Source organism: Engraulis encrasicolus, chromosome 13 (assembly GCF_034702125.1).
Source record: "Engraulis encrasicolus isolate BLACKSEA-1 chromosome 13, IST_EnEncr_1.0, whole genome shotgun sequence".
NCBI lineage: Eukaryota > Metazoa > Chordata > Actinopteri > Clupeiformes > Engraulidae > Engraulis > Engraulis encrasicolus.
The window spans coordinates 13,752,359-13,779,406 of record NC_085869.1 but is presented as its reverse complement, the minus strand read 5'-3'; the positions used below and the strand labels follow the sequence as shown (position 1 = coordinate 13,779,406).

At 42.0% G+C, this 27,048-nt stretch overlaps 1 protein-coding gene across 1 annotated transcript in view; it reads right to left on the bottom strand.

The window, feature by feature from the left end:
* Nucleotides 1-3,467: 3,467 nt before the first annotated feature.
* Nucleotides 3,468-27,048, bottom strand: part of itga2b (integrin, alpha 2b) — a 32,330-nt gene continuing 8,749 nt past the window's right edge. The window contains exons 10-31 of the mRNA XM_063213110.1: nucleotides 25,068-25,121; nucleotides 24,202-24,254; nucleotides 22,972-23,038; nucleotides 22,374-22,518; nucleotides 22,043-22,231; nucleotides 19,106-19,151; nucleotides 18,367-18,474; nucleotides 17,729-17,784; nucleotides 16,705-16,856; nucleotides 16,134-16,244; nucleotides 15,541-15,608; nucleotides 14,927-15,074; nucleotides 14,048-14,140; nucleotides 13,208-13,287; nucleotides 12,830-12,910; nucleotides 12,082-12,187; nucleotides 10,871-11,023; nucleotides 10,364-10,471; nucleotides 9,778-9,897; nucleotides 6,754-6,855; nucleotides 5,642-5,758; nucleotides 3,468-3,942 (exon numbers count right to left, since the gene is read on the bottom strand). Of these exons, the coding sequence (XP_063069180.1) occupies nucleotides 3,829-3,942; nucleotides 5,642-5,758; nucleotides 6,754-6,855; nucleotides 9,778-9,897; nucleotides 10,364-10,471; nucleotides 10,871-11,023; nucleotides 12,082-12,187; nucleotides 12,830-12,910; nucleotides 13,208-13,287; nucleotides 14,048-14,140; nucleotides 14,927-15,074; nucleotides 15,541-15,608; nucleotides 16,134-16,244; nucleotides 16,705-16,856; nucleotides 17,729-17,784; nucleotides 18,367-18,474; nucleotides 19,106-19,151; nucleotides 22,043-22,231; nucleotides 22,374-22,518; nucleotides 22,972-23,038; nucleotides 24,202-24,254; nucleotides 25,068-25,121 (2,271 nt within the window). The 3' untranslated portion in view covers nucleotides 3,468-3,828. The remainder of the gene's footprint in view (nucleotides 3,943-5,641; nucleotides 5,759-6,753; nucleotides 6,856-9,777; nucleotides 9,898-10,363; nucleotides 10,472-10,870; nucleotides 11,024-12,081; nucleotides 12,188-12,829; nucleotides 12,911-13,207; nucleotides 13,288-14,047; nucleotides 14,141-14,926; nucleotides 15,075-15,540; nucleotides 15,609-16,133; nucleotides 16,245-16,704; nucleotides 16,857-17,728; nucleotides 17,785-18,366; nucleotides 18,475-19,105; nucleotides 19,152-22,042; nucleotides 22,232-22,373; nucleotides 22,519-22,971; nucleotides 23,039-24,201; nucleotides 24,255-25,067; nucleotides 25,122-27,048) is intronic.

Below are 27,048 nucleotides of genomic sequence, written 5' to 3'. Positions count from 1 at the left end.
TGCAGCATACTAATAGTTACAGTCTAATGTGTACAGTAAATACATACACTATATATGTGTAATTACATACACTATATATGTCATTACAGTTTAATATATATTAAAGATGCATGGTTCCGGATCCGGCAGGATAATAGGGATTTTTAAAGGATCCAGATCCGGCAGGATCTTAAGCAGTGGATCCGGTATCCGACAGTTACCCAACAATCAGGATCTGGTGCATCTGTAGTTTTTACGTAGCCTAGGCTTTTCAGTCAGTCTTTCACAACCCCAATCACTGCATGGAGTGAAAGCCCTTTGGAAGCGGCCGTTGCAGGCAGTTTGGCAGCAAGCCAATGAGTCTAAAAAATAGTTTGAGCCAACGTAATAAAAAGGGCCCACGTGTGCAAGTAGACTGTGTTTCAACCCTTTCGTAGGATCCGGTATCCGGTTCCGGATCCAGCAGGATCTTAAGCAGTGGATCTGGTATTCGGCAGGATCCTAAAAATCAGGATCCGGTGCATCTCTAATATACCTGTATATGTAATCATTACAGTGCATATGTATCATTACAGTCTATATTTGATCCATATTTGACGGGTGGGTGGTGTTAAGTTCCCACCCTCACACACACTCTCTCTCACCTGGAGGTAGTGGCTACTAAATACGGAGGTGATCATGTCCACTGTGTCTGTGGCCTCGCCCCCTCTACTCCTCTGTAGCGCCTCTGGTGGAACACGCAGGCAGTGGCCTGAGCTGGTATGCATTACACCCTACACGCACGCACACACACTCACACACAAAAAAATGAACACAGACACAATAATGGGTCTTTAACTCCTTAAGTGTCGCGCACGCATGCACGCACACATACACACAAATCCAGTTACCTCAGTTAAAACGTTCACGCGTATTCTCTTGAAGCCTCCTCCTTGCCGTCCAGCTATACAGGTCTTTATATTCCGAGAGTAGCAGCTGTCAACATCAACAAAAACAATACATATTGTAAACCCCTCGTTACTTACTATCCAAATAATGATTCGTTATTAATAGTGTATATTGCATGTTTACAAAGGAAAAAGAATCTGGTGCCACACGGATGTCTATTTTGTGTAATTAAAGTCCTCTGATGAAGACGCATGTCGAATCGTTGGTCTTACTGCACTAAAAAAAATAAATGACACAAAATAGACATCCGTGTGGCACCAGATGCTTTTTCCTTTGAACTTATGATTTAGTCCTGCTCTGGTGGCACCGGATTGTTAATTTAGAAGCGCGGAGTTCGTATCTCCTTTGTTTTATAAGCGTATGTTGCATTTCATTATTCATACTTACACTGTAAAGGAGGGCTCTGCTTGGCATGCTTCTGCAACCATACTACAGGAGATACGGAGACCTGAAGACAACATCGACACATCAGTAATCAATGCTGTAAACAGTAAACAACACCAATAAACAACATTTCCACAATAATGAACAACTGCCCCTTAATGTAATATATCCCACACTCCGTAATGACACACCACAGCAGTGGTTCCCAAACTTTTTCTGCTGGGAACCCCTGTTGGATCAGGGCTTGACATAGGCACCTGCCAACTAGCCAAAAATGGGTAAAACGTATGTGGTTGAAGTAACTTCAGTAACTTCAGATGCTGCCATGCTGGCAGCTTATTCTTGGTCAAGACATATAAAGGGGCCAATAATATGATAAACTTTGATGTCAGTTGGTTATGTTTAAGTTCAAGAAAGATCATACTCAGATTCAATTTTTCTAAAATGTTTTCACTATATTCATCACTACAACAGTGTTTCTTAACTGGAATAGTCTTGGGACCCACAATTTAACACGGACATTAACGCTGTGCCCCAAATTTTGGTTTACACTGTCAGAAAAAGGCCAATTTATTGTAACTATTGTAAATATTGTAAAATTGTGTGTGTGTGTGAGCATTATCGGTACATACCTGTAGTTATGGTGATGAAGTGGAGTGTTGAGAGACAGGTGAACAGGAGTCCTCATGGCTGCTGCTGCTTCTCTATGACTGATGACAAGCAGCTCTGTATTCCGTTCCTGTCACAGTTCTATGGTATAGTCAAGTGTGTGTGTGTCTGTGTATGTCTGTGTGTGTCTGTGTGTGCGTGTTATCTGCAACGGAAAGCTGAAATCAACAGGAAGCTGTGGTGATAGTATAACGGCAACAGGAAAAATCGTGCCAATTATGATACAAGCGTGAAACTTGGCAGGTATGTGCTTAAGACCCATGCAATCAAATCTACCCAATTTCACACTTGAAATGCTGGTCATTTTCCAAGATGGAAAAAAGACCCCAGAAATTGATTTATTGCATAGAATTTACCTATAAAGTTACAATACAAGCATGAAATTCAACATGAAACAAGACAAACAAAGCTTTTCTCTGACACACTCTTTAAGAGATCCAATGGTTTTTGATATTTTTACCTGTCATTTTTGCACATTATATTTCAGGTAAAACAAACAAACAAACAAAAAAAAAATTTTTTTCTCAATGAATAGCCTAGATGTTTTCATGGTATACACCATTAAGTGTTCAAATCTTAAATTACTTTTAAAATATTTTGATGAAAATGCTTACGTTTGATAAGCCAAATATTCCAGGAAGAACTCCAAGAACTCACAGAGACAAAAGAGGAAAGTGTGAAATTCCGATAAATCTGGTCAATATTGTCAAGTTACTTATTTTATTAACAGGTAAGTATAGTACTGGGTTACAACTCGTGTCTACACATGCACTTGACTTACTGAACTGAGTGTGAGAGACACTGTGAGAGAAAATAAAAGGAATCACATAGTATTACGTAAGGGTTAACGTTCGGCGAGAAGGTCGCTACCGTGGAATAGCAGCACGACAGAGAGAATCTTTAGACCCCGACGCGGAGCGGAGGGGTCTTGTTCTCTCTGAAGTGCTGCTATTCCACAAAGCGACCGACTCGCCGAAAGTTAACCCGCTTATTATATGGATATACTTAAATGATTCACACATGGCGGGGACATTTCTTTAGACCTATTTAATGTTAAGATTGTTGCTGCGCAAAACAAAACAGTGCCGTTGTGGAACACCGCTAGGCAACAGCTAGGTAGCCAGGACAACAGGTGTTGTCTATCACAGCAGTTGATTAGAGTGACAAAAGACCGGACCCCCTGCGGAGTGATATGAAACATTCGCTTTAGCCACTGACTTGTAGGCCTATACAAGCCAGTGGCTTTAGCAGTGAACGTCTTGTTGCCATTGACAGCGGTAGCCAAGACAACGGGTGCTGTCTATCACAGCAGCTGATTAGAGTCTTGTTGAAAAGTCGCTTTAGCAGTGAAAAGTCTTGTTGCCATTGACAGCGGTCTGTTATAGACCAACCCGTCCGTTATCGAAAAATAACAGACGTCCGAACGTTGGGGAGCCCCGTTGAAATGAATGGAGCATTCGACAGATGACGTCACAACCAAATAATACATCACAATAATGTCTGTAAATTGATTAAATTGCTGACTTTTGTTTATTCAATACGCAACAAAATAAAACAGAAGTGTGGGGGTAATTGATTGTCACATTTAGCTTAATGGCTTTGAAAGTAGGATAGAAAAGGCCTTATTCCATCTTCTGGCGTGAAAGAGCATTTAATATTGTATTTGTATCTTGTCTTATACAAAAAAGGTATGTAGAGACAAAGGATGACAGCAATGTATGGCACGACATACACACGATAATTGAATGATGATTTATGTGAAGATGATCATTTAAATGAAAATACAGAATATTTCTTGAGGCATTTACAACAACAAAATCTTGGCATGCCTTCAGTCTGCATTTGCATTCAGGTGAGCTGGGATGGCTGTACACTCTCATACGTGGTCTCAGGGTTGAGATGCTGAATATCATCATCATCGTCGTCATCACATGGAGGCCGGTTGCGTTTGAAGAATCCCACCTGTGAGTAAGGCACTCATGTTAGACCCCAGTACAGTATGTTTAGCAGTGGCGTAGCTATTGCACACAGGGGCCCACGGCAAAATACTGATTACTGAGCTTATTACTGATTTGAGCTTATGCCTTGGGGTGGTGTGTCCGAGGCTTTGGTCATGGCTGCAGTTATTGGAGGTATGTTTTCATCTGTGTGTATCTTAGTACAAGTACCTGTATGACAATGGAGGCAAGGAGTGTATTTTAAATGTTTGGAGTTTGTATGTGGCTAGCGGTTTAATGTTGTAATTGTCCTGATTATGTGCATAGGCATGCGCTGTGACGGCTGGGGGCGCCAATTGGAGAGTACTGTTATTTAAGCCTTGATGCATGGAGGTAAAATCTTTTTGTCTGTTCAGATGTGTTGTGTATGGTTGAACATCTTTGAATAATGTTTACTGTAGTGTGGTGTGCCTTTGTATGATTTCTTTAACATGTGATTCTGAAATAACACTACATGATTTGTGTAATGGTATGTGTTTTCTGAAAGTGCATTGCACGATTTGGTTTGAAGTGTGTGATTCTGACATAACATGCATGCTTTGTCTTAACATTATTAGACATTGTTCCTACTATGATGTTGCCTATACCTTCATAGCCTGTATGAACATTCCCTACACCAGTGGTTCTCAACTGGAACAGTCTTGGGACCCACCATTTTCCACTCTCATTCGGTCGCGACCCAATTTTTTTTAGCGACACTCGAATGACTGGTTGCACGCTACTATCTCGCATAAACATTCTGATTTTATCTATGACGACAGATGACACCAGTTCAATCGCCTATCAAAATAAAAGTTGTAAATTGTTGCAGGAAAAGTTGGATGTTTTTTTTTTTTTTTTAGCGAATCAATGCATTACAATTATTTTCTTACACCACGGCTCCACAGCCCACCCATGAACCCTCCGTGACCCACTTTTGGGTCGCGACCCACCAGTTGCCCTAAACCATGCTTACTGAATTGTCCTTTTGGTTTTCAGCAGAGCCATGCCACTGCTGCTCTTGTTAACCAGTTGTTGCCCTTGTAATGCATTTTGATTTTGGTTGAATTTATTTTTTATAAGAACAGAACATAAGAACTTAACCAACATCAGCCTGCTGCTTGGTGCTGTTGTGCAATAAATACCAATAATTATTTTCACCTGACTTTACTTACTTATCTGTGTGTGGGAAACCCTGGTCAAAACTTGGTCTAAGAACCATTGTTATACCAGTATATCTGGTGGTGCAAGGCCACCAGTGGTGTAGTCGTTAAAACACAGTTTGCCTAGGCCACCTACCCCCCCCCCCCTTTACATTAAGGTTTACTGGTTCAATTGTATGCCTCCGCCCACGTCTAGTAGAGTAAGATAAGTCAAACTAAAGTTTGGTCTCCTACGGGGGCGGTGTCCCCTCCAGTCCCCTCCAAAGACGATCGTCATGCGTAAAAGAGGCAGGGGTAACTAAAAAGATGTCAACATAACAAACAGTGTCTTCCGTGATGAATTGTATATTGGTGGTTGGTAAACTCTGATGACACGTGACAACCGTAATTTCCGTAAAGTGTGATTTGGACCAGCACTTCACCCTTAAATTTTGTTGTTACGTGAGGGCAGAAAGTGCACCGCATCTCAGTGCACAGTGCGGAAAATGGAACAGGGCATTATAATCTCCATAATGTCCATACCTTCCAGAATATGTAGCTAAGGAGAGCCAGCAGCAGAAGTCCAGCAGCAACAGCTACAATGATCCACCACACTGGCAACTCCCTCGTCTCCTCTCTCCACACAACACTGGTATAGATCTGTGGCAAAAAAAAAAATGTTTAGTCTTTCAGAATTAATCATAGAGGCAGAACACGAGACTAGTAACCTGGGAACTCCCATACTGCCTTTAGTTCTACATAATCGTTTCTCACTTGTGATTAGGTCTGGTGGTAACCAGGCAAAGAGACTAGAGCTGTCACAGCAATTCGCGGCAGCACTTGAAAATGGCAAGCGCAACCTACAGGTAGACCTGAGCTCTCCAGTCAACGGTAATCTGTGGAGAACCAAAAAAGTCCTAAAACTACTGAATATACAGTGACACATTAATCAAGGACCCAGATTGGATGAGATAAACGGGGAAAGAAAGCACACACCTGAAGTGGAGGCAAGGGTGTACTCAAGAGCAGGGTTGCCAGATGAGACTGATGATTTCCAGCCCAAAAAATGCTCAAAACCCGCCTAGAATCACAAAATCCCGCCCAATTCTATTGATTTCTATGGCAAATATTGGGCGTTTTTTTCTTCATTTTTACCCGCACAAGGCAATCCTAAGCAGCCCAATCTGGTAACACTGCTCAAGAGCGAATCGTGCTGTCCGGTCAATCTGTGGCTTTTTTGTGCATAGGTAGTGTCAAATCGGATCGTAGCACTGCTTCAACTGTGCAATTCACTCTCAAGGGTCGACCAGGATTTCAAACAGTTTTGATTGTTTGCGGCCACATAATTGCAGGTCGCAAGCTTGTTGTGAGGTGAAATCCCTTGTTGTTACCCCATGTACACTACACGATGCGAGACTCACGATTGACCTCGGATTTAGCAAAACATCGGACTGTGCAACTGACAAATCGTGGCAAAATCGGGCCAAAAATTGCAGTGTATACCCGGCCTCAGTCATTGTCATTGACCTCTCAAGGTCAAATCCAACTTACTTCCACATCTGAATCTAAAGCGTATGGTATGTACAAAGTATATAAATGTCATGCTTTAAACACAAAGTTACACAATGTCCACTGCTGAAAGATAATGGACTCACATCTTCCTGACCGCTCTGAAGCTGTTCAGGCTGGATCTTTGAGGGCATCCCCTCCACCTGGTAGGAGGCAGTAGACTGCAGGATGTAGTCTTCATTTGGCCTCTATGGATAGGATTCAAGATTCGATAAGCTTTTTTTCTTTCTTCGTAATACTGTATATTTCTATACACTTTTTCTAACCCTTTCTCTCTTATACACATGCCGATTGTCTTGCGAATGAAAACCATCATGTTTATTACCAATCATTTAGTGGCAGCTAGGCAGTTGTTTTATAAAAGCAGTAGCAATAGCAAGGATAGTTAGAGGTCTGCTCGGCCATGGATACTCGTTGTTGGTTTATCTTTCTGCTGGCGTCGAGTAAGGTGGGTGCTAACATTCTATGCTTCTATCCAAGTCGCCAGACTGAAATCCCAATTAAGAATCTATGGTTATCAAGTTTTTTAGCTGGAAGCCTAAAATATGTGGAAATAGTAAAAAATGTGGGCAATATATATATATATATATAATCTATGAAATGTCTGCTTTTAAATTAAATGATGGAAATGAATGAACTTTTCCATGATATTCAGAGGCAAAGATAGGGGTGTACATCACTAGCCTGGGCGAATAGCCGACTGTTGACTCCATCAATCAGTCTGGCGAAAGTCATGAGGAATCCGTCTCCGTGGACGATGGGAGATGGTCTGATCTTACTCTATCATTTAAATTAATTGAAGTTCCAAACTCAAATTAAAACCCATATTGTGCTTTATTAGCATGCCTGTTACGTTATAGCGTTGCAAAAGCATACAAATAACAAAACAAAAGTGTGAATATAGTTACCTTAAAGGATAGTTCCGGCGTAAAATGAAAGTTTCACCATCGCTTTCCCATGCCACATAATGTATCTAATGATGAGCCATTCCGGGCAATGCCGCGCCGTTATGAAGTTAGCTAATTTTAAGATTTTTGGTGAAAAACGCAGCCAATGCATCATGGTGGGGCCAATTATAGGCCTATTATTTTCTGATGTTTCCCCGCTATAAACAACTTCAAAAACGCTACACACTTCATCACAAAGGTCTCGTCAATCAAACCGAGGCACAGAGAGGGTCATCGGACCACACAGTCTTTCACTGGCCAGTGTTTCCAGAGGTGTCTCACTGTTGCAACTCTCTGACCCGGATGCAGGCTACTCAATCAGGTGGCTAGGAAGGCTAAACATGGTCCGCGGTTCTTACACCAGCTGCGACCGTAAAATGAAAAGCTGGAACCCCGACCGTTTTCACCGACTGCCACTGTCTAAACCAGCCATATTACGGGAATGGCTAATAGCATTAGAAGTGGATGAAACTGACATAAAAACCCTGAGGGATCGCTACCGTGTGTGGAGGGAGCATTTCGAGGATGATGGCTACAAGAAGAGTAAGGGAGATGGAACACCAAAACGAAACCGTCTAAAGAGGAATGCTGTGCCAAAAAGGCGCGTGGCTATGGAGGTATGTTTGAAGAGAGATAAACATGTGTAAATGTGTCTGGCTCATGAATCTTGACTGTCTGTGACACTGGTTGCAACACCGCGCGTCTTTGCCAGCAAGCACTCTGTTTTGGGAAGGCATAGCCTACATGTGCAGTAAATGTAGCCCACTACAGGAGATAAATACACTGTCAAAACAAACTAGCGCAGGATGGCAAGTGAAATTGTGAAATTGTGCGACCTGAGGCATTCGATGTGGTTGATGTCAAGCATGCTAGAGTAGTTTCAGTGAAGTAGGTCTAATGACGAGGGCGCGCGAGGTCAGATGGACCATTACCATTACGCAACGGAGGAGGGCTGGAGGAATTTTATAAAGTCGTACTAGAAGTGCTCTTACAGATGTAAGTACACCACCACTGGTATGTTATTACAAAGTTGAATCCATGTTATATTATACCGTGTTGCAATTACTTTGTAAGAGTAGTCTGCCTACCTGTACTCTCCATATATGCAACTCTTCAAATCTGCTGCCTGCACACACGGTAGTAGCGATCCCTCCGGGTTTTTACGTCAGTTTCGTCCACTTCTAATGCTATTAGCCATTCCCGTAATATGGCTGGTTTATACAGTGGCAGTCTGTGAAAACGGTCGGAGTTCCAGCTTTTAATTTTACGGTCGCAGCCGGTGTAAGAACCGCGGACCATGTTTAGCCTTCCTAGCCACCTGATTGAGTAGCCTGCATCCGGGTCAGAGAGTTGCAACAGTGAGACACCTCTGGAAACACTGGCCAGTGAAAGACTGTGTGGTCCGATGACCCTCTCTGTGCCTCGGTTTGATTGACGAGACCTTTGTGATGAAGTGTGTAGCGTTTTTGAAGTTGTTTATAGCGGGGAAACATCAGAAAATAATAGGCTTATAATTGGCCCCGCCGTGATGCATTGGCTGCGTTTTTCACCAAAAAGCTTAAAATTTGCTAACTCCATAACGGCGCGGCATTGCCCGGAATGGCTCATCATTAGATACATTATGTGGCATGGGAAAGCGATGGTGAAACTTTCATTTTACGCCGGAACTATCCTTTAACCAATCAGTAACGGAGCTCGCGGGTGAGTTCTACGTCACCACTCTCAACTGTTTGCTGATTGGCGAAACACTGAGAGAACCGATCTCGAGGCTTTTGCCAGACGATGTGCGGAGCCAAAATCTTTGGGTGGAGTACAGAGGATGGCGTCGCGAGGCTAGTAAATCACAGCCTCGATTCAATATCAATATCTTATTATTCGATGCGATGCGATTATTTTCGAGATACGATACAATACGATTCGATTCAACTTTTCTTCCAATTACTTTTCCACTTCTATTATGTTAGGGCATTGGCAGAGGCCAGCGATTTGATTATTTCCCAAACTTAAGAATGCCCCACAATACGATGTGATTCGATTCAATCGACAGATAATATCACATATATATTGATACATTTTGATTAATATTTACACCTCTAGACAAAGATTTAAAAAATATATATAATAATACATGAAGACGCAAACAAAGAAAAGGGCAATGCTCACTTTTAAGAACGTGTTGACCCAGAGATGGGCCATGACTTTCACAACAGCGATGCCGTGTCTCTTTAATCCTCTCGCCTCACACTGCAACGTCACACAAGAAGGGTCCCCAGAGGAGCAATTCTGTCACACACAGGCACAAAGAAAATACATAGGTTGACACAAAATTGTCCAATTAATCAAATGTTCATTAAGAAACATCAGACCAAATATAAGGAGAGAACATACACCATACACCAGGACCTAAACACAGCAAGAAATTACATCTGAATACATACATTCACGTAGCCTCTTACTGCAGCAGGGGTCGCCGGCGACCCTATTCACTTCCTGAAAATGCTTAACTACATCATAACAACATTGCCATGACATTACAGAGAGCCATAGTGCTGCGCTAAGGGGTTAATATGGAGCAGCGTGTCAATCTAAAGCTGTATCTCATTTAAAGGACTCGGTTCAGTACACAATATGATTTTTAAAATGTATCCTTTTAGTTAAATCAATTTTGTTTTTCACATTTGCCAACATTATAAAATAAAAAATATCCTGTGTATGCTAATGTATCAAGTGTATGCCATTTCCTTCTTACCACATGAATGGTCTGTCCGGCCTTCTGAGAGGAGCTGTACCGGGCGTACCTCTTATGGATGTGGTGCCCATGGGTGGTTCTATTCGCCGTAGGTTCTATTCTTACCAGCTGTGGGTGGGAAAACAACTATTTAAATCACATCAGACAGAATTCATTGTACAATAGATGGGTCAATGGACACAAGGAGATAACGTGATATGCAAGCTACCATTTGACCAGCAGCAACCCAAGTTACAGCACTGAAATATTTAGCCAAATGAGCACAGCGTAATGTGTGGAACTACAGTTAAACAGCCATGTCTAGACAATTATTTTGCACCACCTGTCAGAAGGTCTTTGCCTTCAACATGACATCAAGCAATGATTGGAAAATAGTTGTTGTTTTTTTCAACACAGCTCTATTGAAGACAACTCAGAAAATGAATGGTAAGTGCCATATACTGTATTGTGCCTATATTTATTAAAATCCTACTGCTAAAAGACTTTGCTAATAGTTGTAACACTCACCCCGTGGGGATCCATGCTGGCGTTGTTTGCCGAACAGGACAGGAAGTTCTCTGCATCTGAGGCAAAGGCGTAGAGCAAGGTGACCTCTTGGTGCTGCGTAGGGAACTCCATCACCACCTTCACATTCACTGAACTGGGACCCAGGTTTCGCAACTGAGAGAGAGATTGCGTGAACAGCAGGTCATTACATTAAATTACATTAAATTACATAACATTACACTTAGCTGATCCAAGATCCGGTTCCGGATCCGGCAGGATAATAGGGTTTTTCACAGGATCCGGATCCGGCAGGATTTTAAGCAGTGGATCCGGTATCCGGCAGTTACCTAAAAATCAGGATCTGGTGCATCTCTAGCCTAGGTTTTTCAGTCAGTCTTTCACAACCCCAATCATTGCATGGAGTGAAAGCCCTTTGAAAGCGGCCGTTGCAGGCAGTGTGGCAATAAGCCAATAAGTCTAAAAAAAAATTTGAGCCAACGTAATAAAAAGGGCCCACGTGTGCGAATAGACTATATGTTTCAACCCTTTTGTAGGATCTGGTATCCGGTTCCGGATCCGGCAGGATCTTAAGCAGTGGATCCGGTATCTGGCAGTATCCTAAAAATCAGGATCCAGTGCATCTCTAGTTATTATCAATTTGTATTTCTGTTCGAAATGTCATAAATTGTGAAACATGTAATAATCTCTCGTCAAAAAGTGGAAACAGAAATGGCCAAGCTGATCACACCTCCTTCTACAAATGCCATAATTTAAAAAATAATCAACTTGATATTGTAGGGGTAGTTACATTATTGGATACCACGTGTGAGAATTTTGATCTTCATGCATTGTACCAACATTATTGGTGCCCCGTGTGAGGAGTTTAGCCTACTTCACATGTTTAGCCAATCAGCAAGAACTCACCCGCGAAGTCCGTTACTGGTTGGTTAAGGTAACACTATTGACACTTTTGTCTTGTTATTTGTATGCTTTTGCAACACCATATCGCAACAGTCATGCTAATAAAGCACAATTAGAATTTGTATCGGAATTCGGAACCATTTAAATGGCAGAGGAAGCTCAGACCATCTCCCACCCTCCATGGAGACGGATTCCTTTCGCTTTCAGTTGGCTTTCGCCCAGGCTACATTACAGTATACCCCTCTATTAATTCGCAGCTCTGAGGACAACTTTGCTGTCTATATGGCAATGCTGCTTACTCTGGGACTTACCATGTAGACATGCTCCACGTATGGCCCAATTTGCTCCAGAGAGGTAGGCCACTCCACAGGCTCCCACTTGGCAATGGGTAGAACGACCTCCATGGGTGAAGATGCTCTATTAAGATGGCAGAACAAACAGTGCAGATGAAGATATGTCTTGTCTCAGGGCTCTTTTACATACAGTACAAGGTTTGAGTGCTCAGGGATGAGGGCAGTGTGAGAGTGACAGGTTAACAGGGTGTTCAGGTATCCTTTTAAAAACTGGACAGCCTGTGTGTGCATTCTATCTGCGGGAATCAGTATCCCATCCTAGCCAATTGGAATGAATGGTCTGGGAAGGCTGATGATGTAGATGATGCTGCACCTGGTGGCCACATAAAATAGTTGCATGCTCTTTCAAAACTAATTGAACGTTGTCCTCTGTAGCAGCAGATTCATTACATTTCCCTCCCCCTCAAGGTTACATTTTATATTGCATGACCATAAAGCTGCATGACCATAAAGCTGTGTGACCATAAAATTGCATGACCATTCAAACTGTTTTGTGGGTTTGAGGATTATTAATAACACGGTGCCACCACAATTATCACAAGGATATACACAGGAGGATCACAAGGTATATACTGTAAATGAAGTACAAATACTTTGTAGAAAATCTTTGTACTTTGTAGAAAATCTTATCTAACTTTATCTAACAAATTGAATGGCGAGTTGGGTGTATCGTTACAGCCCTACTAAAAGATATGTAACACTTTACCCTTGCATCTCCAGTGTGGCAGAGGCTGTCACATTGATCTTCAAAAGGACAGGTTCACTGTCAGGGTTATGACTGTTCTTACTGAAAACACAAACACAAATCTCCATGAAAACACACATATCCAAGGACATGATGTAGGGTTGCACAAAAATTGTGATTATGGACGCGATTATTTAAAGATCCTTCAAGCCAGAAGATTATGGACGTGATTATTTAAAGATCCTTCAAACCAGAAGAGGCTGGTATTTCTGGCCAAAATTCTGTAGGCCCACCTAAGCTTCATACCTTTTACATCGTTTTGGCACAATATTAATTAATTAATACAATTAATACAACTTCTGACACAGAGAAGGGAAATAAGTAGGAGAGAAGCCTTGCCTTTTGATTTGCATGCGAAAGCTAACATCTCTGTCCACATTTTCCAAGTTCCCCACACTGAAGAGTAGAGCAGCTTTCAGCTGTAGAGAACACAGTGTTAGTTTTTACACTTATGGATCTGTTCACACTGATAAGTCATCACTGTATATTAACTAAATTCATAATATTCAATACGGGTGCTAGCCTGATAAACCAGACTAAATGTGGATGTCTAATTTAGTCTGGCCTCGATGCATAATACATCCGAAGATTGCTGATGAGAACAACCTTCCCTCAAAACCCTGCCCGCTTTGATTCAAAACACATCTTTGCGTTGTAATTGGTTTGCCAGATTCATGGCATTCTGGCTTCATTGAATCATTATGCGAGGCCAGACCCACCCGTAGACAAAACATTTTGCCGTCCAGCGGGTGGCGCTGGTTCACCAGGCTATACGGGGGCCATTTTTCAAAATGGTTGATTGTAATGCGTTTTTCACTACACGGTAAGGCCATATTCTTAAAAATAATAATTTTCAGCACAATTCTGTCTCCCTGATACAGACATGTTTACAAAGGTTGATGTTCAAATATCCTAAGGAAAGTGGTCAACATAATGGTTTAATAGGACAATGGGAAGAAAAAGAGTAGGCCTATTGTTCTGTCAATCTTGGATCAGTGGATTTCTGACTAGATGGCCTATTTGGAAAAGATTAAATTCAATCTGGTGGTTGTTATTCCAAATTGGATTTTTGGGGTCAATTTCAGTTCAATACAGAATTTTGTACAACTCTGGTTTGTGTGTGTGTGTGTGTATGTGTGTGTGTGTGTGTATGTGATAAATATAAATAACTGTGTTTACCTTATGGTCAGCTGGCATGGGGTTTCCTAGATCACAAACAATTATGACCGAGCCGTTGTCCTTCCTCTGTGCACAGTTTAGTCTGCTAAAACCCTGATACACACAGAATGCCATGTTCATATTACAAGTTGCAGTAAAAGTACAGGTAAAAGTAGGGGTGTCGAACTCAAATCAACTGAGGGCCAAAATCAAAAGCTGGAACGAAGTCATGGGCCAAACTCAATATCAAAACGGTGCGTGCGTGCACTTAATACTGAGAACCCTCTGTCTTGTGTCTGCATTATACACTAATGTGAAACACACTATAGGTTGTGGTGGGATCTGAACGTGCAACCTTCTGATCTTTAAACCAACACCCAACTACCACTAGGCCAAGCAACTAATAACTTCCTCAGCAAGGAGAAGAGTTACCAAGTGAAATTTGAGCCAGTCATAGTTGGATTCTAGACCTCTCTAACAAAGTTTCCAGACCTCTCTAACAAAGTCTAAAGCAAGTCTATACATTTAAGTGTTCAGATTTTATGATTGAAAAACCTTATTCTCACTCCACTCTCTAGAGTGGATACCATCATCAGCTGGAACAGTCCACCATTTCTACCCAGCGGCCATTACAGCACATAATTAGGCTTACAAAGCATAGTTTAATACATACTTTTTCTTTTTCTTTTTTTTAAACTTTTATTATTGCTTCAACAAGGAATGCTCAATTTTGTTGTGCTCGTCACAGTGACAAATAAAAATATATTTTATTGTGTTGTATTGTTTTCAATGGGGCCAAAAAGTTGCAGGAAAACGGCAAGAGGGTATGGTAAGAGGTATTATACACTTTTTGGTGTCAGTGAGTATTGGTGAATATGGGATGTGAAATTTGTCTCTCACCTCCCTGTCTGCGGCCATGCCTTGGAAATGTGTGCTGGGAGGGGGGCTGATATACAGCTCTGTTTCATAAGCCCCTTCACCCTTGTTCTCTGCCTCCATTACCAGTAGTGCCGGACTGTCATCCCCAATCAACAGGCGAGCTGTCTCTCTGCAAGACAGGACATGGAGAGGACGTTGTTGTTATTATTACATTATTACAATACATTTAGATGATGCTTTTATCCAAAGCGACTTGCAGTTATTTACAAGGTATTGATTACAGTCTCTGGAGCAATGTGGGGTTAGGTGCCTTGCTTCAAGGGCACTTCAGCTATGGATGGAGGTGTAAGGAGAGGTAAGGGTGGGATACGAACTTGCTACCCTCTGATCTTAAGACCACTTCCCTAACCATTAGGGCCTGACTGCCCAATTTTAGAGCTGTGTGTGTGTGTGTGTGTGTGTGTGTGTGTGTGTGTGTGTGTGTGTGTGTGTGTGTGTGTGTCTGTGTGTGTGTGTGTGCGCACGCATGTGGGGGTGGGAGGTGTGTGAATCCTTCTTATTTTAAAAAAAATTGTCACACACACACAATACAAGATACATTTCTCTCTTTTACTAACTGTGTGTCAGTTACTTACGCAAAAGCAGCTAACTTCAGATCTGGTATACAGTTGTTGTCAGGACCGCAATCCAAGATGATGTGTGTCTGCCAGAAAGAATCAAAACAAATATATGTACAAAATAAAAAAAAATTATGAATGGCTTTGAAAATAATGAATCTGTTAATCATAATGCCTCACAACATTTTTGCCAACAGCAACTTGGCAAGAAAAAAAATTAACTCAGAAATGAGCTGCTAGGGTAGCCGAGTGTGCAGCCAGTCACGCATCGCAGTAAGTAATGCTGAAAATCCATGTAAGCTACCGAAGCGTTTGAGACTGTGACGTTCCATTCTTTTCATTAAATGTTTGTCTCCTGAATTACTTTTACTACATTGAATGGTGTCAGAAGAGGGATTCCAGACTCAGGAGACAGGGCGAGGAGGAACGGCAGCTGGATTTTTACTAACTTGACCAAGAAAAGTCCTGGCTTATCAGTGGGTGAAGTATGGTTCCTGGTTGCATGTCAGATTCCCTTTGGGGCAATAAAGGATTCCATACATTCATTCATTCATTCATTCAAAGTTATCTGTAGAAAATAATGCACTGTGTGTATTTGTATTCTGAAATACCTGTGCGTTGGCTGAGGTTTGGCCTTGAAGAATTCCATCTTGGAGGCCAGTCAGTGTAAAACTGACAGAGATAAAGATGGGGCTGAGCTTGTCTTTAAACTCAGATTCTGGCTGTTAAGACAAACAAGAAAGAATCCAATGACAAGGCTGACATTTTGTTTTATTTACTTGTCATACACGAAAGGGTGGATCTTCTCCATCTCCGCATCAAATGAGTAGACTCATCCTTTTAATGTAAAGCTCAAGTTTGCCAATAGGCAGCACCGTTTCAATGGGCAGCATAGTTGCAATACCTACTCTGGCCACCATCCTGCATAATGCACCTTTAACAAGGATAGTCTACCAATTTGATGTGAACAAGACAATTCCTTATGGATTTGTTGTGAAGGATGATAGCGAAATCATCCGGGTTAAGTCAACATATTGTGGCACCATTGTATCTAGTCCCAGATATAACACAACCTCCCTTTTAAAGTGCTATTTTCCAAACGAAAACACTATCTTGTATTCTCGTATTACTTTAGAAGTAAATCTTCAGTTAAGACAATCAATCTACAGTTATGTAACTCACCCGGAGATAGGCAGTGACATTAAAGCAAGTGTTTGGGGCTGCAGTTTGTATTGTGCGTGTCGTCGACTCCTGTGGCTGGCCGCTATGGAGCAGCAGAGTCCTCCGAGTCAGAGCCGTTTTCTTCTTATCAAGCTGCAGCTCTACATTCATGTCTAAGGGAGCGGGTTCCATGAGGAGAAACACAAACACAACATCAAATAATTGTCTAGTAGAGAAAGAGACTTCAGGCTCGTACTTTTCCGGGATCCATGTGACGTCAGGTGAACGCCCCTTCAGGAGAGCTTCAGTTAGGAGACCTTTGGAGTACAGTATTATGGTTGAGAATAAATGGAGTTCCCGTAGCGCTGTAGATGTCAGTAGCGCACATCTTGTGCAAGCCGCCACCAAACACCAAAAAGAGAAGAAGAAGGGAGGGACAATGCCTCCTTATATTGGGAGACCAAACTTGAGCACACTCCTTTGCACTGGGTGGGCGGAGTTTGGAGTATCTTTCTCTACTAGACGATTCTTTGATGACATTTAAAGGGACACTGTGCAGGAAATGGTCAAAAAAGGTACTGCAACTATGCTGCTTATTGAAACTGGGCTGCCTACTGCCAAATTTGATCTTTACATGAAAGTTTACTAAGTAATAAACAAATATTTTCTAGTATGATCCAAGTAGAGTCATTTTTGCAGCTAAAAATGGCTATTTTTGGAAATTCAAAATGGCGGACCATGGAAAAGATCCCCCTTTTCATGTATGAAAAGTTCAATTTTTCCAGTCATAATGAATACTTAGAATTTGATGGTGGTGGTAAGTATTCATGAAAAAGGTAACATTAGTGAATGGGCTTCATGAATTCTGGAAATAAACAACTAAAAATCTCACACAGTGTCCTTTTAAACTTTTTTTTCATATATATAGTTAAGTGTACATTTCCACAAATACACACTCGGAAATCACAAGTGTCCTGGCTGGATTATTTTTGTTTGAAGTGTATTTTTTACATAGTTTATGCACTAGCCAATAAACTGTACTTACCCAGTGTTTTTGGGATACGATGCCCTGACAAACTGATGCACATCATGACAGTGAAACTGCAAAAGACAAGATAATCCTCAAATTAAATTGTCTGACAACTTTTTTAAATGAAAAAAGTTGCAAATGCATTAAAAGTCATTTTTCAATGGTCATGAAATTGGCCTGGTCATTTATTTAAAGCCCGATGCATCATATATGATGCATTAAATATCTCAGTGACTTTAACAAAATTTAGATTTTTTTTACATTTCTTATAACGGACCAATATTGAGGCAAATTCTAAGACATTAGAATTTTCTGTCTATGCTTTCATGGTTCAGGTCTTATAGGGTAGGTCAATCGTGAACGTCTTGCACTTTCTCGTGAGTTTACTGCACTTCCTTTACTTGACACTTGATTTTCGTGTCAAAGTCTCCATGAACAAGTCCGACAGGGCAGACAAAGATGCGTCCGTCTATGCACTCTGCCGCCCTGTGGACACAGGAGGGAATTACAATTTAAGGAATGCGTTTCAGACGGACGGACAGACCGACGGATGGACATAGGCCTACTCTCTTTTAGAGATGCTAGGACGCATCTAAAAAAACCCACCAAATTTGTTCAAGGCCGTGAACAGCATTACTGGTAATCTTCCTTACCAAGTAACTGCCTTTTTGGTTTTGGTGAGTGAGCAACTTTTCTCTTCTGGGTTGAGTACATCAGGGAAGAGGGTAAGCTGCGAATTGGCCTTCACCACCGCAAGAGTTCTGTGAAATCAAATAGACAGGCTTAGAAGTATTCATTTACATGTACAGGGTGACTGTTTTGAAACAACATCATGCAACTCATTTTATGCTGTGACAAACACCAAGTCACAGTACCATCATGACATTTTAAAGGGACAGTTTGGTCAATTTCAACATGCAGTTGTAATGCTCACACTACCCTGGACTTGTTAGTGCCTGAGATTTTTTTTTCTTCTTCTTCAGCCGTTTCCGAGATCCTGGTCATTGTAATGGGGGCAGCTCTTTGTTTACATTTCAAAAAAACATTTGTATTTATTCCCAAAAACATCCAAAAGGTTATAAAACATCAGCAGACAACTAGTAAACAGCAGTACCTTTTGGGAAAATATTTGGAGTTGGCCTATGTTTCATTTTTTAAAAATGTAAACAAACGCTGCCCCCGTTAGAATTGCTCATATCTCGGAAAGGGCTGAGCCGAAAAATGTGGCATCACCAGGTACTGACAAGTCAAGGGTAGCGTGAGCAATACAACTGCATGTTGAAATTGACCAAACTGTCCCTTTAAGTATGATTTGACTATTTTTCTTCATTCATTAATTTTGAAGGCTGATGAAAATGACTACCAGCAAATAGGGGAGGGAAAAAAACTTACCTGTATACAGCAATTTTACTTGCACCCCAATCCCCAACAATAAGATCTGTTTGTAAAATAAAAAAATACATGTTTGTTAAGCAAAAACAATAATGCCTCTGTAATGCATTTAAATAAATAAAAAAACATGCAAGGGGGCAGTAGGCCCTATTGTCAAATCAGCAACCTTGTCGCTACTTTTTGCCATCCCTGGCGACTAAAAACTTAATCTAACGACTTTTTGGTGAACCTGGCGACTTTTAAAAACATGCCTTTCCAGTGACAAAGTCATTGTTTTTCGACATAAGTGTAACTTGTTACATACCGCCATTCAGACATGCCGCAATTTAATTTTTATTACAGGAACCATTTTTCCAGCTTGCAGGAACTGTTTTTCAAAGATCTCCGACCCTACCTTTAAGGGCATTTGGACCGTGACAAAATTATACACTAATCCTGTAATTGCGCTGTCACTCTCCACTTTCTGCTCGTGTCGCAACATTGTTGCAAATGTCAATAGAGTTAGAACGTTGTTCATGCGCCTTTATGTACTGGAAACAATGTTTAAATGATTCGGAATGGCAATCAAATACTGTCGGAATGTCGGTTGCACCCCAGTGTAACTCTGCGTTGCCGACAGAAGCGCTTCCCACGGTTAAGCAGGGCTGCATATTAGCTCTGATCTCCAAAAAGTAGCTACTACGTAGCACTGCCCATTTGAACATAGGCATGTGGGCAAGTTTTCTCCAGATCAGCGTGCCGTGCGTGATGCGGCGGCGTCAAACATTACGTCATGACGTTATCTAGCGCCTTTTCACCGAGCCAATAGGCGCGTACGAGTTCACGTCAACGCATACATGCGCATGTAGACAGCAATGCACCCTGGATGAAAATGCTGCATGACGGTTAGATTTCCTGTCAAACTTCGAAATTTCGTCTATGTTGCGTTGACGAGGTGACATGTCACATGGTGTCAAACTATCGCGGGATGCTTTCGACTGCAGTCAGATCTTGCAACCTCTGCAGTTGCTTATCCCCTTCAACGCTCGTCGGCGGACTGCCTCCGAGGTCACGCGCCCATGAACTGGTTGGTCAACAACTCACTCACGTGTGTATATGGGTCTTGTCTCACACCTCTACACAAGTTTGCGCAGGTCCCCACTTCAGCTCCTCCTCACTGCCTGTCCCCCCACTCTTCACACGTGGTGTGTTAGTAGAGCAAACCGGTGCGAGCTCATAGTCTCGTTCATATTTGTGGCCGACTGTAAATGCGCTGTATTTAATAACACCCACATCGTGACAACAAGTTCTCGCTCACGTGCCTTTCGCAACATCGACGCTCGCAACAAACTCGTATGCGCCCAATAGCGACTTTGGCTGATTTTCTTTTTTTCGCAACACTGCAAGGGGAACACATCTTTAAACTGTTTAAAGAAACACTATGCAACTTTTCATAGTCATGAAATGGCTTGGAACTCAAGGTTTTGCTTGACTGACCAGTTATGGCGAAAATGGCAATATTTCCATCAACATCTGGTGGTTCTGCTCCTAAACAGCACTTGCAGTTTTGCCTGGTGGCGCCGCGCCCTTTTTTGTTGTGGAATTTGTGGCCGCTAGGGGCGTCTAGATTTCTATGCTGTATGAGCGGAACGAGACCCATTCCCCTTCGTTTGCTAACTAAGCAGCAGCAGATCGCTGAAAGCTACTGGCTAGCTGATTGTAAAATATCACGCTGGCATGCGGCGAAAACAACGAATGGGACTGCAAATAAATCACAAGCTAATTGAGATGAAAGGTTTGGACAGGCAAATAAATTGCTTGTGTGAACATTGGAAAAGGGCTTCAAATTGGAGAGAGCTGAACGGCAAAAGAGCAAAGATGTGGATTTTATCATTCATTCACTGCACTGGGATTTATGCATTAGCATTCTCAAAGCCCACGCCATCTCGTTTAGTTTACAAAGCTACACAAATGTATACGAGTTGAAATCTGATGGCGCACATTTTACTTGATGTCAAAGGACACAATCAGTCGAGCGAGGCTAAAAATATATGTTGTTGCCGATCACGAGGAGTCAAAACGTGATCTCTAGCCGGCTTATGGGGGTCAACTTTCACTTTCAACACCACACAAGATAAAAACGCGTCTGGTCACCTCGACTTCAAAATCTTTATTATTACAACAAAATAAGCAATAGCCTTTTGTCTCCTCGTTCTTCTAATGTACAGGTAGGCTATATAGTTACAAAGCGGATTCCAAAAAAGTTGGGACACTTGGTATTTTGTGAATAAAATAAAAATGCTGGCCTTTTAAAATATTCTTCCTTGTGTTATTTTTAGAATTATCTAACTATACCAACATGTTTTGGCCACGTCTCAACTTTTTTGAGATTTGTTGCATGGGTCGAATTTTAAATGACCACATAACATAGGCATAACTGCATCTTGATCAGGGCTTGACATTAACTTTTTCAGCCACCGGCCAATGTGGCTAGTGGTTTTCCTGAGTCAATAGCCATTCATGTATTTCACTAGCCATACATTTGATATTGTTTTTTTTGTCCTTTATCATGATAGTGTACGTCTAACCTCAAAAGACGAGGTTTTACAGCAAGATAAGTGTATATCTTTCAACATGGAAGTAAATCAAGTAAATAGAAACTGATTTACTGAGCTTTTTCTTGAACTTAAATACAAACAATTGATACACAAGGGGCAAACATCAGAATATAGGCAACTATGATGAGTATGTCATACCAAGGAATAAGCTGCCAGCCAAATTGGCTAGTGACTCTGAAATTATTACTAGCCACAGACAAGTTTTACCAGCATTTGGCTGGTTGGCAGGTGCCAGTGTCAAGCCCTGCTTGATCGAGGGACGGCTGTCAAGTTGACCAGCAGAGGGTGCTGCAGAGACAGGTACAGGAAGTGACAAAGGGTTCGGGTTGACACTGCGTACCTGGGTAACCGTTGTCGTCCACATCAGTGCCACCTCTGAGTGTGAACCCGAAGGCCGAGGGAGCATGTAGTGTGGCGGGGAACGGGCTCTGCAGGACCTGGAGGGCTTGAGGGGAGAGGCCTCCACTCTGCCCCATGTAGATAAACACACGGCCCTGACCATCAGTGGATGGGGCCCCTACAGCCACATCTAATACGGTAAAGGTAAAGCACACAGTCACACGACACGAATGCACACATTCATTGACAGTGCTGCTCATGAGAGTGCATTTCTAGTTATAAGTAGGCCCACCCGAATAGGGATTAAGTTAGCTAAGTGAGTGAAATCTCACCATTGTAGCCGTCTTTGTCCAAGTCTCCAAGAGGGGCAATGGATGTTCCGAAGCGTCCATACGGCACTGGGCCTGTCAGCATCTGCTCTGGTCGGGGGCTGAACCTAAAGGGGATCTGCTGCAGGTAGATATACACCCGACCCACCTCCAAAATAACATTACAATACAGTATTAACCCTTTAAGGCAGGGGTGTCAAACTCAAATATGGACCAAAATCGGGCAAGCATGCACTTAATACTCATAGATAAATCTCACACACACTGGCACATATTGTGATGCATATAGAGTGTGAGCTGTTTCATGGGCTTGGGCCCACTCATACTTCTGTGACACACAATGTATGAGGGCCAACTGTAATACACATTTGAAATTATCTCGCGGGCCGAACAAATTTACTCCGTGGGCCAGATTTGACCCTCGGGCCTGAGTTTGACACCCCTGCTTTATGGAGTACAGTATGTGATCAGAATTTTGCCAACATTTAAGTTCTCATTATATCGTCACAAGCATTGTCCGGGATGTTTAACATGAGGGAGTTCTATGGGTGCTGTAGAATGATCCAGTAAAATTCTAGAACACATAGTACACCTGACCCACCTCCTGCTGCTTCTGATTGGCCAGCTGCTCGATGAAAAGTGGCGCGCCAATAAGAATGTCATCTCCCCTGTAGATGGGCAAGACGGTAGAACAGTGCAGCCGGTATTACGAGATGTAGCAGTTTACACTGACAGTTTAAAATTGCTGTGGGCCGACGTGTGATGGAGTGACCATCACTAGGGTTGTGGGTGTGTTCTGACTGTCACGCCAACGAGCCTGGCTCTTTGGTGTAGCGCTCAGAGCCCCAGTTTACTACCCCAGAAGGTGGTCTGGGTTCGAGTCCCGGCTTTGCAACTCTACTCCCCTTCGCTACCAATGGTGTCAGAAGCGGGATGGCTACCATGAGGCCATCGGAAGCGTACACATTGTGTGTGAGCCATAATGCCATGTGAGGGACCCCCAGGATTGGTGACCCTGGTGCGAGGGACCCCAGTGATGGGTGAAGCATTGATGATGGGGCACACTGGATGGGAGAAGCATGATGGGCAGTTGCGTGAAGGACACCATGAGTGTGTGAAGTGCAAGGGTGCGCTTCCCGAAGGGGAAGGCAGTGTGATGGAGTGACCATCACTAGGGTTGTGGGTGTGAGCCCCAGTTTACTACCCCAGATGGTCTGAATTCGAGTCCTGGCTGGGCAACTCTACTCCCCTTTGCTACAGGACGGTGGGTTTTCTTTCACTAATGAACACAAGCCAGTCATTTTCTACAGCCTAAATACAATGAATATAAACATGTCAGACCCCCTTCTACCAATTTTACCATTTCATTCACATAAACTAGAAGCACTCAGAGAGCGCAGAGCTCCGCCAAGGAAACTGCTTGATAGAACATTTGATTACGTCTTTCTGCCTTCTTTTTGTGGAATTCCCGCAATTCAATTTCTGGTCACTAGGGGCGTCTAGATTTATAGGCCAGCAATGGGGAAGAATCTTTAAAAAGGTCCTGGTTCCGGTTAGCGATCCGTATCACCATCAGAATTTAATCACTTGTTCATTGGGTCATTACTAACAACTCCACAAAATTTTGTCCAAATTCGTTGATTCGTTTTTTAATTATCAACAACTCCACAAAGTTTCATCCGTATCCGTTAATTAGTTCTTGCTGCTGACAAAAAACAAACAGACAAACCAACGCTACCGAAAACATTACCTCCTTGGCGGAGGTAATGACAGCCTATGGAAATTCTGGAAAAACTTGGTGGTCAATGAATTATATCATCATGGGGCTCACCCATCATTGTTGATATCCGTCACTGTGACCGCATAACCAAAATAGGCGGCTACCTGCAAAGACAAGAACAGCAGAGAAGACATTGCCAAGCAGAAACTGTGCAATGAACACTTCAATATAAAAGGTTGTACTTTAAAAGCCATACATTGAACGGCATGACATGTTAAAGGGACACTGTGCAGGAAATGGTCAAAAAAGGTACTGCAACTATGCTGCTCATTGAAACTGGGCTGCCTTTTGCCACGTTTGATCTTTACATGAAAGTTTACTAAGTAATAAACAAATATTTCCTAGTATGATCCAAGTAGAGTCATTTTTGCAGCTAAAAATGGCTATTTTGGGAATTCAAAATGGCGGACCATGGAGAAGATCCCCTTTTCATGTATGACACGTGCAATTTTTCCAGTCATAATGAATACTTGGAATTTCATGGTGGTGGTTAGGTATTCATGAAAAGGTAACATTAGTGAATGAGCAACATGAATTCTGGAAATAAACAACTAAAAATCTCACACAGTGCCCCTTTAATGTTAATTTATTTTTTGTGAATTTCTTTTTTCTTTTTTGATTTATTATCTAAATCCCAACAAATCTGGTCATAATGTCAATAAATTGAGTAAGTTACGAACTTTTGCTTAAACCCGTCCGAATGCACCACAAAATAATACCAGCAGGGGTATTGCGAATTATGAGATGTCCACAGGTTATATTATTAATCCTGTGTGTATCAGGCTATTGAAATTGATCGTTGTGGTAGATATACAACCAAAAGATCACAATTTCAAGAGACAGCATACATTCTGGAAGTAAAATGTGAAAAAATATTACATACTCTACCTTAAAATAATTCATATCTGAATCCATACCTGAGTTCCAAAGAGTTTCTGTTTTAGTTCAAGATCTCCATTGAAAATTCTGACCTACAAAGACAAAAACAACTTTTGTGTTTTTTAAAATGTAAAATGTATGATCACTGGGCGAATAAGGGAATCTGCGTGACGTCACTGTTTACTTTTCTCAGCTTCTGTGTGGCAAGACAGAGCTTGGTCACTTCGCCTTGTGTTGGGAATACACTACATACACACCCAGAAGGTAAGCCTCATGACTTATTCATGACTTATTAACCCTTTATAGGGCAACCAAATTTCAGCTACAGAGTGAAAAAAAAGTTTGACAGGCTCCAGGCCACTGCTGATTGGTCAAATGTCAAGATGTCACTATCTGTCTGAAAGCCTGATTTCTCCTGATTAATTTGATATAACCCACTTGGGTGTACACCCTTGTAGAGAGGCATGGCAGGGGCATTTGTGATCGGCGTGCAAGCAAATATAGTCACTTGCCCTATAAAGGGTTAAAGAACTGTGCAATGAAATCTACTTCCACATCACACCCGGTATAATTATTATCTCCATACTATTTTTAAAATGTCTGAAATATCATGGTGGAAGACTCGTAGCCATCAGAAACCTAGCTGGCTCCAAGTTGCATACACACGCACGGTACATCATGTCAACACTACAAAGTAAAGACTGTTATTCACAATGGTTTGGGCAACCTAGAGTAGCCTAAACTGTTCATCTGTTTGGTGTAACAGCTAGCTTTTATGACAAGTGGAATACACTGGAATCTGATCTTGACGTTAGCTAGCCAGCTGACAAAATAGCTAGTTTCCCAGAGCTATGCAGCATTGTGCTCTACACGTTTTCCCTTCATGTATTTTGTCCACGTTACTGATAGGTTGCAATATCACATTTTGGTGTGCCATTGGTATGCAAACAGCTATACAATAAAAGAAAATCAGCTTAGCAAACTGCAATGTTTGGGCTTGCAGCTGATAACAGTAATGTAGATAATAATAGCCTTATCACGGGTGTTTGTGTGGAACTAGATTTCATTGAACAGTACTTTAATGAGTCATGAGGCTTATCAGGGTGCTTTTGTGACATGAAAAACTATTATACTGTGTATTTAAATGACCAACTACACAGCTAACTTTCGGAAACAAAACTGTTATGTTTCAGTTGATGCAATGTCTCGTTGTCTGAACATAGTGGATAAAGACATTCAGTGACACACTGTTTTTAAGCACATTTTATACCTGGCCAAAGCTTCAATTAGCGAAATAAATTGAGACCATAACCCACCATAACCAATATGTTGTATAGCACCTCATGTGGTATGCCTATTTCTGGCTAAGTTTCTGCCAAGATGTGAGGTTCCATTCCAGGGATTTCGCATTATACCCGTATAGAGAATGCTGTTATCTCAGCTCTTTTTGCCACACAGCATTTTTGGTTTACAAGATTCGCCTATACACCAGCCGCGACATGAGCGAGGCGAGCCACTGAAGTAATTTACTTTGTATTGAGTCGCGGGACAAAAGAGATTCTGGAGACAAGAGGCTATTCGCGACGAGAGCGACAGTTTGTAGTTGAACTCCTGGGAATGTTATGCAAATGAGCTATGACACGGTTTGATGACAAGCCGCCATAGCCAATGTCTGTATAGAGGTCAGTAACCACAGCCGATGGGAATGTTGGAATGCTTGCGTTCTCCTTTCAACGGACATACTCTAGTCCAGTGATTTTCAACCTATGGGCTGGGGCCCACTGGTGGACCCTGAAGGTATACCAAGTGGGCCGTGAAATAATATTCTAAAAATTATAACCACATTTTGGTGTGCGTTGCTGCTGATTTATGTGAGTTTTATTCGTAATCAGGTCAGAGGTGGGCCCCGAACATTTGTGACAATTTCGAGTGGGCCCCAAGTTGGAAAAGGTTGGGAACCCCTGCTCTAGTCGCTTCAATTGCGTCACGGCTGGTCTATTCACCCGGGGCGGAATTCTC